The sequence below is a fragment of the Procambarus clarkii genome, chromosome 18 (genome assembly GCF_040958095.1).
Source record: "Procambarus clarkii isolate CNS0578487 chromosome 18, FALCON_Pclarkii_2.0, whole genome shotgun sequence".
NCBI lineage: Eukaryota > Metazoa > Arthropoda > Malacostraca > Decapoda > Cambaridae > Procambarus > Procambarus clarkii.
Window position 1 is genome coordinate 44070978 of NC_091167.1, and position 15834 is coordinate 44086811.

At 43.0% G+C, this 15834-nt stretch overlaps 1 protein-coding gene across 4 annotated transcripts in view; it reads left to right on the forward strand.

Moving 5' to 3' along the window:
* The first annotated feature begins 7152 nt into the window (after positions 1 to 7152).
* Positions 7153 to 15834, forward strand: part of LOC123754647 (protein SERAC1) — a 91026-nt gene continuing 82344 nt past the window's right edge. For 2 of the 4 annotated variants that reach the window (XM_069326568.1, XM_069326571.1), the window contains exons 1-3: positions 7153 to 7310; positions 7591 to 7714; positions 10367 to 10425. In XM_069326568.1, the coding sequence (XP_069182669.1) occupies positions 7656 to 7714; positions 10367 to 10425 (118 nt within the window). In that variant the 5' untranslated portion in view covers positions 7153 to 7310; positions 7591 to 7655. Of the gene's footprint in view, positions 7383 to 7577; positions 7715 to 10366; positions 10426 to 15834 lie in introns of all 4 variants that reach the window. The other 2 variants (XM_069326569.1, XM_069326570.1) reach the window with 2 other exon arrangements.

Below are 15834 nucleotides of genomic sequence, written 5' to 3' on the forward strand. Positions count from 1 at the left end.
ATAATTAGCGCTTCCATTATTAGAATTATTTATCCATTATTAGAATAACAAGGTGCAAACCATACCCCCTTACAGTTGAAATCTATTTATTTATATACAAGAAGGTACATTGGGTTGCGAGAGTACATAACATATAGTAAGAGGTACATTGTAGCAAGATTTGAGATTAAAGGATTTAAGACTAACACGTTTAGAAACAAGGCGCCCCCGAAGGAGGCTATTATTTGTTATGCACCCCATACTCAACCAGTAAGTAGTGGAGCAAAACATAGATTACATGGTCATAAAGTCTTAATCAGACCAATTCAATTCAATTTCTTTCTTTATTATGCACCCCATACCCATCCCGTGGGCGGTGGTGTAAAGGATTACAGAGGCACATAATCGGTTCAGGAACTGAACCCTCTAGTTCGTTTAGCTAAGCAAATAACAATTTGTGACGCTAGTTACAAAATTATTATTATATATACATGTACACACTCACATACATACATGTACATATATACATACACATACATATCTAATCACCTACACAAATACACACATCAATAATCGTTGTGTCACAAGTGATCAACAAGATTCAGATTCAGATTCAGATTCAGATGTTTATTCAGGTAAGGTATATACATACAAGTGATGTTACATTAATGGATTGATATATAGATAGAGCTAGTACATACAATGCCTAAAGCCACTATTACGCAATGCGTTTCGGGCACAACAAGAGGCTCACAACAGTCACTATACAAGGCACTTTACATCTATGGTGAGTCACACAGTTACTAGTCTTGCTCCACACCCACCCAACTGGGCGGCAGCTTTACAGTCATGTGCTCCACACCCACCCAACTGGGCGGCAGCTTTACAGTCATGTGCTCCACACCCACCCAACTGGGCGCCAGCTTTACAGTCATGTGCTCCACACCCACCCAACTGGGCGGCAGCTTTACAGTCATGTGCATGCATTACCTACAGTAAGCAAATTTTGGATACTTCGCTAAGATTTCGAGCAGCACATCATTATGAATGACGTACTTACACATTTCTTGGACACTATTGATGGTGTTATCTCTAAATTCCGCGATTTTTTCACATTCCATTATATAATGACGCAAAGTATGCGAATAGTTCTGCTGACAGAGTTTACATTTAGTCAAATCTACATCAGCAGATGGTACAAACTCCCAGAGGTAATTGTAGCCGAACCTAAGCCTAGCAGTGGTAACATCTAGAAGTCTGTTAACATTATTGGATGACCCATAGACGTGCGGTTCTTCCTGCATAATAGAATGATGATAGATGGAGTAACTGGTGTAAATTTCACTTTGCCTCAAGTCTCCGAGGCGTCTCAAGTAGTTGATGTTCCTGGGATATTGCTGCTCAAAGGCAGTCCAAGTTTGTAATCAATTCCCTCTTTACGAGCAAAAGTCTTGGGCAACTCATCATTTCTCAGTGGCTATTTTTACATTATCATTTACAACTAACTTAAGTAAAATAACAACCAGTAAACAGACTGCTGTTTCTAATTCTAGTTCAGGCACTTCCTGGGATAAAACGCGAACATTCCTTGAGGTGCTTATCTGTTTTTCCTCGTAACGGTCCCAAAGCTTCCACAAATGTTCCTGTTTCTCTTTATTGCCCTTGCGGCGCCTGGACTTTAGCTTTTGATCAGAAACCAGTTGGTATTGCAAGGTTACCAGGGACGCCTCACGGTACAGTAAGGGGGATTAAAATATATAAAGCCAAGTTGTCCCTCACTGCCCTTTGATTCAGACGCTGGTGCCATCCTTCTACGTCATTGTTGGTCCTCACCAGTCGTCTGAATGCACACCAGTTCCCCAATTCACACACACTGTTGCACAGTCACGTATTTTTTTATGTAATGAGTTAATTGTGTCGTTAAGGGTGGAATGCTAGCCGACTTTTCTAATTCAGCAAACGCTTTACAATTATGTAGTACACACGTACCACATAAGTACGTGTGTGTTACACACGTACACACACACCTTGTCAAGCACAAGACGAAGCTTGAAAAAGTGTAGTGGTATGCCAATAGGCTAGTCCCAGGACTAAGAGGCATGAGTTACGGGGACAGGCTGCGAGAAATGCACCTCATGACACTGGAAGACAGAAGAGTAAGGGCAGACATGATCACTACTTACAAAATTCTCAGAGCAATTGATAGGGTACATAAAGATAAACTGTTTAACACGGGTGGTAGGCGAACAAGGGGACACAGGTGGAAACTTAGTACCCAAATGAGCCACTGGGATGTTAGAAAGAACTTTTTCAGTGTCAGAGTAGTTAATAGATGGAATGCATTAGGCAGCGATGTGGTGGAGGCTGACTCCATACACAGTTTCAAATGCAAATATGATAGAGCCCAGTAGGCTCAGGAATCTGTACATCAGTTGATTGCCAGTTGAGAGGTGGGACCAAAGAGCCAGAGCTCAAACCCCGCAACCACAACTAGGTGAGTATACACACAAACACACACACGTACACACACACACACACGTACACACGCACACACACACACACACGCACACACACACACACACAAACATACACACACTAATGCCTCTATTCACCTTGCAGTAAATAGGAACCTGAAAGTCAGGAAGCTGCTAAAGGCTGCATCTTGGGGATGTGTGTGTGTGTTAGATAAAAATATATGTTGTTTAGATATGATGGAGGAAAAGAGGCCGAGAGTCGGTACATTAGACAACCGACGCTTAGAAAGGTGGGGTCCAAGAGCTAACAGCTAAATCTTGGAAATAATAAATTAAAATATTTAATACACACACATACATGTTTCACATGAATTTGGCTGAGGGCTGATGGCCCCGTCGACGGGGCAGGAAGTCGGCGGTTGATCAAAGGCCTCCCACATCCTCCACATACCTGAGGATTATTCCGGCTTAATTTTAAACGGAAGTAATGTTTTGGTATTTACGGCTTCAGCGGGTGGGTGGGTCCGTGGGTTTATTACACTATGAGTGAAAACAATCGCATATTCTCTATTTTATATTGCCGCTTGTAGAGCTAGAAGCTGATTGCCTCTTGTGTGCGTTGCACAAGGGGATTAATATCTGGATTAATATCTTTCAATATTTCCAGTATTTTTTAAGGTATCGCTTAAATACCGAAGATGCTGTTATTGGACACCGCTTAATTGACAATGTCTCAACAACGCAGGCTGAAGATGTGCGTGGCTCCTGCTATTACAATGATGCTCATTTGCTTTTCAATGATGCGCCTTAGTTGCCCCCTCTCTAACTTACCGTTCTAAATACCCCTTCTTCATCTTCCGCAAACATTCCCCCTCATACATCTTCCCCCTTTCCTCCTGTCCCTCATGTCCATCTTTGTCCCCCTGTCCATCTTTGTCCCCCTGTCCATCTTTGTCCCCCTGTCCATCTTTGTCCCCCTGTCCATCTTTGTCCCCTGTCCCTCACTTTGTCCCCTTGCCCACATTTTCTGTCCTCTGTCCCCGATCCCTTTCCCCCCTCTCTGTCCCCTGTCCCCCTCTCCCCCCTTTCCATCTCTCTGATCCCTGTCCCTCTCTATCCCATTGTCCGTCTCTCTCTGTCCCTCTGTTCTTCTCTGTCCTCCTGTTCCTCTCTCTGTCCCCCTGTCACTCTCTGTCCCCCTATTCCTTTATGTCCCCCTGTCCATCTCTCTGTCCCCCTGCCCACTCTTTCTGTCCGCTGTCCATCATCTGTCCCCTTCCCTTTCCTCCAGTCCCCCTATCCATCTCTGTCCCCTTCCCTTTCCTCCAGTCCCCCTATCCATCTCTGTCCTCTTGTCCCTGTCTCTCTTCCCCTGTCCCTATCTCTGCCCCCTGTCCCTCTCTCTGTCACCCTTTCTGTCCCCATGTCCGCCCTTTCTGTCCCTGTCCTTCTCTGTCTGTCCCTGTCCCTCCCTTTGTCCCCCTGCCCACTCTTTCTATCCCCTGTCTCTCCTCTGTCCCCTCTCTCTTGGTCTCCTGCCCCCTCTCCTCCCTCTGTCCCCCGGTCCCCCCTCTCTGACCCTGTCCCTCTGTCTCTGTCCCTGTGTTCCTGTCCCTCTGTCTCTGTCCATGTCCCCCTCTCTGTCCATGTCCCCCTCTCTGTCCCTGTCTCCCTCCCTGTCCCACTGCCCTCCCTCTGTTCCCCCGTCCCTCCTCTGGCCCTGTCCGTCTGTCCCTGTCCCTCTGCTCCTGTCCCTGTCCCTCTGTCTCTGCCTCTCCTCGTTTCTGCCATTCTCTGTGTCAGCCTATCTCTCTGTCTCTTTCCTCGCTCTATCTCTGTCATTCTCTCACTGACTTTGCATATCCTTATCTATCCGTCTCTGTGTCTAACATTCTCTCCCTGACTCTGTCTATATCTATTTCTCTGTCTCGGTCTTCATCTCTTTCTTTCTCTCTCTCCTCTCTCTTTCTCTCCTCTCTCTCTCTCTCTCTCTCTCTCTCTCTCTCTCTCTCTCTCTCTCTCTCTCTCTCTCTCTCTCCTTACATACATACATACATACATACATACATACATACATACATACATACATACATACATACATACATACATTTATTTAACACATGTGGTACACGCACAAGGGGACACAGGTGGAAGCTGAGTACCCAAATGTGCCACAGAGAGATTATAGAAAGAACTTTTCAGTGTCAGAGTAGTTAATAAATGAAATGCATTAGGCAGTAATGTGGTGGAGGCTGACTCCATACACAGGTTCAAATGTAGATATGACAGAGCCCAGTAGGCTCAGGAATCTGTACATCAGTTGATTGATGGTTGAGAGGCGGGACCAAAGAGCCAAAGTTCAACCCCCGCAACCACAACTAGATTAGTACATACATACATAAGATATAAATCAGTGGAGGATTCCCAGGTAGAACAATCAACCACAATGCCCATTACCCCTTTACCCTGTTGTCCTTAACTACACAACTATGGTGTCTATTAACCTTGTTTAAATTACTAATCAAGCTGTCAATGTAATCAATCAGAGCTTTAATATAACAATATGCTTTAATATACCTACTTATCTCTCTCATCTCATTTTTCTCTTGTAATGTATCTTTATCATTTATCAATTCTGATTGAAATTACCTACTTAAAATTATCTGCTAGATTAAGGACCTGCCCGAAATGCTGTGCGTACTAGTGGCTTTACAAGAATGTAAATACTGTACTATCCAATGTATTCTCACAAACCCAATGTACCTTCTTGTATATATATAAATAAATAAATAAAACTATACAAGAGTCATTAACACGTATAATGGCTGATCCCCCATCACGATAGCATGGGGACCAATTGCCTGACCCGCAGTCTGTCTTGCTCCTCAAATAATTTTCGGGTTAACATGAAAACATCTCTCGAGTTTATCTCTCTAATGTTGTTTTCCCATCTTTCATTTTATCAGCTTAGTTCCTTTATTATGCCCTCAATTACTCATCCATTGAGCGGTAGTTAAACTGAACCCAAATTTAAACAAAGTTCCTTTTGCTAAGCAAGCTACAGTCTTGATAAGTCAGATATATTGTTTGTTAACACATTTCTCAACAATGAACAGTCAGTTTTATCAAGCTAACATATCCTAACACAACGAGTGAGAGTATTAACTGGTCTAATTATTTTATTAGACCAGTATATATTATTAGATTATACTGGTATAATTATATATATATATATATATATATATATATATATATATATATATATATATATATATATATATATATATATACACACATATATATATATATATATATATATATATATATATATATATATATATATATATATACATATATATATATATATATATATATATATATATATATATATATATATATATATATATATATATATATATATATATATATGTACATGTATGTATGAGTGTGTGTACATGTGTATACAACATTAATAATTTTGTAACTAGCGTCAAACATTGTTATTTGCTTAGCTAAACGAACTAGAGGGTTCAGTTCCTGAACCGATTATGTGCCTCTGTAATCCTTTACACCACCGCCCACGGGATGGGTATGGGGTGCATAATAAAGAAAGAAATTAAAATTGCATAATACGGTTATTGACATTCAATAATAGTAAGATAAAGCAATGAGGACCAAATGGGAGACCAGTGATCAGATGAATATTACAGACTCAAGGGTAGCCTTCTCTTCTTGTATATAAATGAAAAAATAAATTCGTTTGTTTAATTCTAATGCTTGTAGGCGAGAACAGTTGTGAACGCCAGCTAGCGCACAAGTACATGAGCGCCCACAATACTTTTACACAAAAGACATGTACAGACAGGCGTGTGGCTTCTGACTTCTTTTTTATTAATATTAAATATTAGGCGCTTACCTATAATAGTTATCATTTTATACATGTATAACTCTCACATAATAAATATAAAAGGAGTTTATCCAAAAACTGACAGAAGTGTTGTGTTTTGTGCGTTGTATCGTGTTTGTGGGCATTCGGGTGTGTTGTGTTTACGCTGGCGGGCGGCGTCCTTACCAACTCCGGATTATGTCTATTACATCACTAAACTTCATTTAATAACTATATGCCTGTTAAGTAGAAGATTTTAATTGTTAATAGCATGATATTGTCGTTTTAATATGGAACACGTACACATATGCGAAACGTCGAAAGCTGATGTCCGAAGTGGTAAAAATATTAGTGTGCGATGTTGTCAATGTACGGAGTGTCTTGTATCCGCTCCAACGGGCAGCATGTTGCTCGGACCGCGGCCAGGAGGCGTCTGCTGGGGCGGCGAGGCGCGCCTCGTTCACGGCGGAGAGATAACAACCCAACGAGCCTCTTAATAATAATAATAATATAATAATAATAATTTTTATTTATGTAAGGTACATACATAAAGAGATTTTACAAAGTTTGTTGGGTTAATAGATAGAGCTAGTACATTTATGCAAGAGTGCCGATCAGCTGGTAGGATCTCGTTTCGTACTTTAACTTTCGATCTCATTATTTCGCCGATAAAATTTAATCCTACTAACTATATATATTTGGTATAATATAAATCAACACTAGAAATATGTATGACACTTTCTTATTATATGTCGTGCGTTAGATAAGGAGTTTTAAAATACGTGTACGTACGTAAATGTCTCATGTACGAAGTGAGTTGTGACTTCCAGCTGAGTGTCAACAACAACAGAACACAGTGAGGTGTTGCGTCAGGCGGGTGTGTTCCCCCTGCAGCTACCTCTCTCCACTACCTGTACTCTTCCTAGTTAAGCTTGGGCTCAATGGTCCTCCCCCTCTCAACCGTCAGTTATGTATGTACAGGTTTCCGATCCTTTTGGGCTCTGTCATATCTATAAATCCATCAGCGTTTTGTATCTCACCTTGTATGTATGTACTTTACCTGAATAAATATTTGATTTGATTTTGATATACTGTATTTGAAACTGAATGAAGTCTGCCTCCACCACTTCACTGCTTAATGCAGTGAAGATTTGTACATTTCTTAAAACAAACAAATTTTATCTGTACTGTATTTTATATTTCTATTTAATGAGATTTTCAATGTTTTATTTTTTCAGTATTTTATTTCAGAGACAGGCTCATGAGTGAGCTAGCAAGTTTTATTTCTCTGCTGTTAGAATGCACAATCTTGGATCATGATCCATCTGTCTTCAAAAATCATTAGCAGGCTGGGAGTTGCTGCTACATTTATATTGTATGTATTGTATAATATATAGTACAGGGGGTACCTCGGTTTAAGAGTTTAATATGTTCCTGGAGACGGCTCGTAAGCCGAAAACTCGTAAACCGAAGCTATTTTTCCCATAAGAAATAATGGGAAATGAATTAATCCGTTTCTGACTACCCAAAAACTCACTTTAAACTAAATTTTATACCTAATTCATCGAAATATACACTACAAAACTATGTTCAAGTTATTACTTACCCTTGTTGATGACTGCTGTTGGCATATGGAAGATGGTGAGGAGGAGGAGGAGAGGTGTTACTGTTTGGAAGGGGAGTCCCCCTCCATTATAACATCAGGCAGTGAGGACCTCTCTGGGGTGCACTCTCTGGCATGTTTTGCTTGCATACCACTAGTTCCTGGTTGTAGCTCACTGCTCGATTTTCTCACAACTCACAACAAATCTGTCCATGGAAGATTGTTTTTCCATTTTTTGCAAGATGTCTCTGTAGTGAGGCATCACATTGTCATTGAAAAGATTAATGCAATGGCCTACTACAGCTTTCTCTGGATGAGTCGTTTCAATAAAAGTTTGCATCTCTTCCCACATCTGACACTACTTCTTAATGGCTGCAGAAGGGACATTCGTTGCTGCCTCATCCTCCTCCACTAGAGAAACATTCTCAGTTGTGTCTTCTTGCTGTTCCTTTTGAAGAGCTTGGAGTTCTTCGGTGGTCAGTTCTTCATTGTGTGCTTCCACCAACTCCTCCACATCATCACCATCCAATTCCAAGCCCATTTGCCGGCCCAGAGTAACAATTTCCTCAACAATAGGCACATCATTTACAGGCTCAAACCCCTCAAAGTCTAGTTCTGTCACACATTCAGGCCACAATTTTCTCCAGCCAGAGATCAGGGTTCTTCCCTTGAGGTTACCTTGAGGTGCTTCCGGGGCTTAGCGTCCCCGCGGCCCGGTCGTCGACCAGGCCTCCTGGTTGCCGGACTGATCAACTAGGCTGTTGGACGCGGCTGCTCGCAGCCTGACGTATGACGTATTCTTTGAGGTACTTCTTGCCAGGCTTTGTCAACGAGTTTTAAAGCACTACAAATGTTAAAATTGTGTTTCCAGAACTCTTTGAGGGCGAGTTTTGTGGCTTCAGTCACTTCAAAACATTTCCTGAAAAGTGCCCTTTCATGAAGTTTCTTAAAATTCGTTATGATTTTCTGGTCCATAGGCTGAATTAGAGGAGTGGTGTTAGGTAGGAGGAAGGAACTTTACTGTGAGAAATTTACTGTATCTGTGCAACAATTCATCTTCCAAGCCTGGAGGATGAGCAGGAGCATTATCGAGGAGAAGCAGGGGCTTGAGTGGCAAATGTTTTTCCTGCAAATATTTTTCTATGGCAGGGCACACCACTTCATTCACCCACTCCGAAAAAAAATCCTAGTCACTCATGCCTTATTATTAGCCCTCCACATCACACTCATTTGGTTTTTCTGCACTTTATACTGTTTGAATACCGTTGGATTTTCAGAATGATATACTAGCAAGGGTTTTATTTTCAAATCGCCACTTGCAATTGAACACAGCACAAGCGTAAACCTATCTTTCATAGGCTTGTGTCCGGGCAATGATTTTTCCTCGGTAATGTATGTCCTCTTAGGCAATCTTTTCCAGAACAGTCCTGTCTCATCACAATTAAACACCTGTTGCGGTAGGTATCCCTCAGCCTCCTGCAAACTCTTTAAATTCTTCAATAAATCTTTCAGCCGCTGGTTTGTCTGAGCTGGCAGCCTCCTCATGCCTTACAACACTATGAATACCACTTCTTTTTCTAAATTTCTCCAACCATCCCCTGCTTGCCTTAAAGTCTTTCATATCTGCACTCGTTCCAGGGGTTTTCTTTAGAAGGTCTTCGTGCAATACCCTGGCTTTCTCACAAATGATGGCCTCTGAAACAATATCACCTGCTAAATCCTTGTTGTGTATCCAAATTAATAACAACTTTTCCACTTCCTCAAGTATTTGTGGTCTTTGTTTCTTGATTGTTGAAACTCCTTTTGCCACTTTAGCACTCAAAATGTCCTTTTTCTTGGCAAGTATAGTGCATATCGTTGACGTGGATTTGTTGTACTCCCTACAAAGTTCAACAACATGTGTACCACTTTCATGCTTCCGAATGATATCTTGCTTTTTCTCTATTGTCATCCTCACATGCGATTTCTTGCCTTGAACTTTATCACTGGCTTTCTTGGGACCCAATGCGATATATATAACAACAAATTTTATGCTCAAATAGCAAAAAATCCAAAAATAAATGGCAAATCGTTGTGAAGAATTCAGCCGGGATAGTCACTGGGCGTGAGGCACTGGTAAACTGAGCGGCGATCGCTATACCACCACGCGCTAGGTTGGCCCGTACACATATCAACACCCTCGTATCCTGATACAAATTTTCCGAGCAAATCCTGCTCGTAACCCAAAAAACTCGTAACCAGGGGAGCTCGTAAGCTGAGGTACCACTGTATTTCAGTTATATGTTTATTCATGAAAAATATTTTCTGACTTTTTAGCCTTTGCTCAGCAACTTGATCCATGAAAGATAATGTTTATGTAGATTTTATTAGATATAAACATTGTTCTTTATTCTAATCATTACTTAGTTTGACAAATAATTCCAGGGGAACAGTAGCTGGCAACCAGTTCAGAAAACATAGAGAAAAAGTATTGGTAGATTCAGGTTAGTACTGTACAATACCTGTTCCTGTATACTGTACTGTATTTATGGAAAGGCTATTAATCCTGAAAAAGCTCTTAAAAGTGTACTTTATTTTGACGAATATAATTTCTGGCCTTTATTATTCTTTATCGTTATTCCAAGGTATATTGATACTGTACCCATTAAGATCATAGCCTAAGGATCTACAGCCTTTAATTACCTCCTATGCATAATTACTCAACATAAATCAGAACAATAACAAACTCTAGTCCCAGACACCATTCTGCTCCCATACTGGAATCTTTGAACATGTTTAATAGCAAGTCATCGCACATACCCTAAAGTGTAGTCTATATCTGTAAAAGCAGTGCTAATCCTGACCGTAAGTGCTTCCTAGAGGGCTATAATAGAGCCAATGGGCATCACTCAGGAAACAAATATCTTTTTGATATTTCTTAGAGTGAAAATCGACCAAAGCAGAAATGTTAAGCAAATCAAGGATCCCAAATTGTAGGAATGGCTTCCCAAATGTAATTAAAAGCTGTATGACTCTCGGCCAGTTTATACAACAGATTAAAAAATATTAACTTAAATATCATGCAAATGATTACACTTACCATTGAAAAAATAATTTTTGAGTCTTAAATGTTACTTACTGAAATGTGTACCTTTCTTCATTGTGTCATCTAATTAATGTATCTATTTTTGTTTGTGTACGTAAGTCATACATTACTTGCTTATATTTAAGTGTTCACCTCATTAAATCTTTCAATTTTACTAATTTACTGTGTTATGTTTTGGTGGATTTACTTAAATATATCTTTGTATTTCCTTTGTTATTAATACAGTACTGCTAAAACCTACTTCTGTATTGTTAATAAACTAGAGATTCCAAAATATTATAATTCAATTTGTGTCATCAATATAAGGGTGATATAAGTATCACTCTTATATTGTATTATATATTTATATTTCTTGAACGTCCCACATATATTAGCTTACTTTTCAATTAGTATTAAGTGTTTACACCATTATACCTATAAGTACTGTAATTTTTATCTGGTCTACTGTAAGTTTTGCCCGAAACACTTTGCTAGTACGGTAGCAGCTTTATTTATCGTGCAACCCCTGTACCTACAATTGTACCTTTTTCTTATGTTCTCTGTATGCACATTCTTAAGAAAGAATTATTATTATTATTATTATTAGTATTTATTTATTATTAATTAGTTTCATTATATGATACCAATCCTATAAGGACTATAGCAGTCTTGCAACACCATTTAAAGATGCTTAACAGTTACTGGATTCGAGCTATCTTGCCAGGATAACAGGTTTTCTCAGGGGAGCCGTGTCGGCTTCCTGGAGCTAACTGGGCTGATATGAATGTATTAGACCCTGGCATCAGTCAATGCACATAGAGTTTTAGGCCTACCTGGGACTACGAGCCAGAACCTGGCCCCCTCAGAGAGGCACAAGGAGCAATGGCCTATTGAAACCCCCGTGTAGTTGGAAGCATTCTGTCTGCAATCGACTGGGTCAGGCACCCAGAAAGGTAAGCACCCCCAAAACAAACCCCCTATTTTGGTTAAAATATTGCTACTGAAAGCTGAACTATTGGACAGAACTCCCCAAATGAAAACGAGCAGACGAGCATGACGTCACCACGACGCTGTCTGCGCATCCCCCCCCCCCCTCCCCGGGAGGGGGAAGGGAGGAGCCCCAGACCCCCGTGCCGGCTATCCAAATCCCTAGTTTTGTGACTGATGGGAACTGGCAAGGTCGTGCACCTGAGGCTCCTGTGTTTTTCCAGTTCTGTGCCTTGTGGTGTGGAGGGTGCACACACCTGTCTACTTGGGGTGCACGAGCCAGGAGTAATTTCACAAATACTCGGGCTGCATGTGCCTAGGGTCGTCTTCCCTAGGTGCCCTGTAGGTACTGCCCTTAAGGCTTGGGGCCAACTTCCACATCACCTTGGGGTCTACCTCCTGGTCCTGCCTTTGCCTGTTTCTGGGGGCCTCCCAGATCACACGGCAGTTTCTTGAAGGTTTGTGCAGGAGCCTGAACTTTGCCATAATAGTCTACCCATCAAGTTGGGTTTGGCTTTGTCAGCTGTTCTGATCCTACGGGAGCGTCCCTTCCGCCTCTCTCGCGATTGCTGGGTTCGGCCTCTGAGGCCTCGTGTCGGCTGCTGCATAGCCGGCTTCCTTTTCAAGTTTTTCGGGGTTCAGTGCCTTGGTGCCTACCCAAGCCCTCGCTAAATGTGTTCACGGACGCGTCATCTCTTGGCTGGGGCTTTGTGACCAGTGCTCATCAGGCTGGCCAGGAACAGTGGGGGTCCGTTCTTCTGTCAGGCCCACGGCACGATACGGGAGTTCACTGCAGTGTGGATGTCGATTCGGAGGGTTCGATGCGGTCCTTGGCTCTTTGGGGCTGGTCGCTTCGGATGACTTGTCTGCTGAGGTCTTGGGGTTTGGCTCTCCTGGCCGTTCATGGTCGGGGGGGTGTCCAACATCTTGGCGAATGGCGTGTTTGTTCATTCCCCTGTCCATGGAATGGACGGTCGACACTGACTTGTTCAGTTACCTCTGCCGGACGTACGGGCTCCCGGAGGTGGACCTCTTCGCCTCGACCATCGGCATGGTCGGGGCGTCTCCTGTTATATATGGTGCCCTTCCCAGACTATGAGGCTGTCGGGGTTGATGCCTTCAAGCAGGTCTGGTCAAGGTGGGGTTACCTGTACCTCTTTCCCCCGGTTTCGTCTCGGTGGTATCCACTCGATTTAACGGCCTATACGGGGCTGTACCCAGGTCTTTAAATGTGGGGCTCTGGTATTTCCGAAGTTGTTAAGTGTCGGTAATATTTCAAGTAACATTCAGGTAAGATATATTTTGTACAGGCAGCCACTTGGTCCACCACTCTAGTGCCATCTACCCTGTGATGTCACTGATTCACAGCACATTGTTTTGATTTGTCATGAGGCTGGAGTGTTCATTCTTTGTTGGAGGGTAGCCAGATTTGTTTCTTAAGTTTTGGTTGTACATCATATATATTTCTGGGGGGGGGAGCCGGATCAACCCACAGCGCATCCACGGACACAGAAGCCGTGGCGCGCAAATAACGGCGGAGAGCCACAAAATACACAAAACATGATGAACCCCCGACCGAACCAACCAAGCATCAACCCAAGGGCCCCTCCGGAACGCAGCAGTCTCATTCTTCATCAGAAAAGAAGAAGGCTGCAGACAAACAAAACGATCACCCCGACTGAAGGAGCAGAAACCTCTGCGCCGGAGGAGAGCATGAAGCTCACCCACCCGACCCCCAGAGGCCAATGTCAACAGGAAAAGAGCCTTCGAAAAACAAGCCGGAACTGAGGGGGGCCACAACAAAACGAGGAGAAGAAAGAAAAGAGCACTGTCCAAAGACCAGGACAGCTCAAGCAGCGCAAGAACAGGCCGGAAATGAAATAAGCACGAGACAGCTTATGAACGGCTGCTGCAGCTTGCGCTTGGCATTGATGTTACTTCTGCACTGTTCTGCGAGCTGTCTCATTCATTGTTTCACCTCCGGCCTGTTCATGCACTGCCTGAGCCGTCCTGGTCATTGGATCAGAAAGCTTATTTGGCTTTCTCTCTTCTCCTCGGTTTGTGGTGGGCCCCCTCAGTTCAGGATTGCTTGGCGAAGGCTCTTTTCTTGTTAGTATTGGCCTCTGGCAGTTGGGTTGGGGAGCTTCATGCTCTCCACCACCACAAGGGTTTCTGCTCTTTTGGTCCTGGTTGTAGGTTTCTTCGTCACGCCGTTACCAGTGCGCCACGGCCTCAGTGGCCAGGGACTTGCTTTGTGTTGATCCAGTTTCTCTTTTTCCCTGTTCCAGGGTTTGGGTCGCCTAGGTTATCCACAGGGTAATTTGGTCCAGCTAGTTTGAGGTACAGCCTTGTGCCCACGACATTCGTAAATTTGCTGCGCTTGCTGCTGTCTTCGGTAACATGTCTTGGGCTGACATCCGGGCACAGGGTTTTTAGAGGTCGAACAGGGTCCTGGCCACTCGCTACCTTGTCAATGTTCCTGGGCCTAGTCGTGCCTGTGTTGCTTTGGGTCGGCGATTGCAGCCAGTTGTCTAGACTTCACGTGGAGGAGCAAGGGCCAACCTCCTTCCGGGTAAGCCCCTCTTGTTTTTGTATTTGGGTAAGTAGCTCTGGGGGGCTGATGGGGCTCTCCCCAGAAAACCAGCATTGAATGTAATGAAACGCCATTTTCTGGGCGAGACCCGAAGGCTCCTCGGTAACCCTCCCTCCCTCCCTTCAGTTGGCGTTTGTTTTGTGCGTTTTGATATCCAGCCTCAGAACTAGGGGTTTGGATAGCCGGTGCGGGGGTCTGGGGCTCCTTTCCCCTCCAGGGAAGGGTGGGAGTTGCGCAGACAATGGCACGGTGACGTGGTGACATAATGCTCGTTTGCTCGTTTTCATTTGGGGAGTTCTGTCAACTAGTTCGGCTTTCAGTAGCAATATTTTAACCTAGAGGTTTGTTTTGAGGCGCCAAAAATTTTAATTTCTGGATGCCTGACCCGGTCGATGGTAGACATAGAATGCTTCCAACCATATTGGTTTCCATAGGCCATTGCTCCTCGTGCCTCTCTGAGGGGTCCAGGTTATGGCTCGTGGTCCCCGGTGGGCTTGGAACTCCATGTGGATTGACTGATGCCAGGGTCTAATACATTCATATCAGCCCGGTTAGCTCCGGGAAGCCTAAGTGTCTCACCCAGAAAATGGCGTTTCATTACCTTCATCGCTGGTTTTTTAAAAGAGTTTGTTCTCAAGCCCATACAGATTGAGCCACAGAGGTATTGCATACCTGTCTGCCAATATAAGGCTTTTGCTAGTCTTATCACCAGTCAGAGCAAATAAATTATTACTCATAACTCATGCCAGGTGGCAGCACTGCTGTGAGGAGACCCTGTCCTGCCTCACATGCATCCTGATTTCTAATGGGAAGTTAGCATGCTGGGATCAATTATAGGGTTAAATCTTGACCATTTTACCAAAGTGTGGTTTCCTTGGCTGAGCACTCGAGTTCTTTCAAGTTATGAAGCCTTCTTAATCTTGGGTCTTGATCACTTGCGTGTCCCTGTTACATGACTGGCTATTTTCTCGGCATTTTATCTGAGCTGGCATAGGTCTCCAGCAGTAAAGCTATAGACTGCCCCACTTTTTCACTCTGGTGTAGTTGATCAGTGTTTCAGTGTTTAGCGAGACAATTTCCTGAGGCTGCATTTTGAATGGATGACTTTGTAATGAACTTCTGCTCTTCCTTCTGGACTGGTTACAGGTTTTTGATCAGTGTTCCTGTGTTCATTTGACACCATCTGACGGTTCTCCTCTGATTCCATTATCAGCTTTTGGGGAACCATCTAACAACAATCTAATGAGT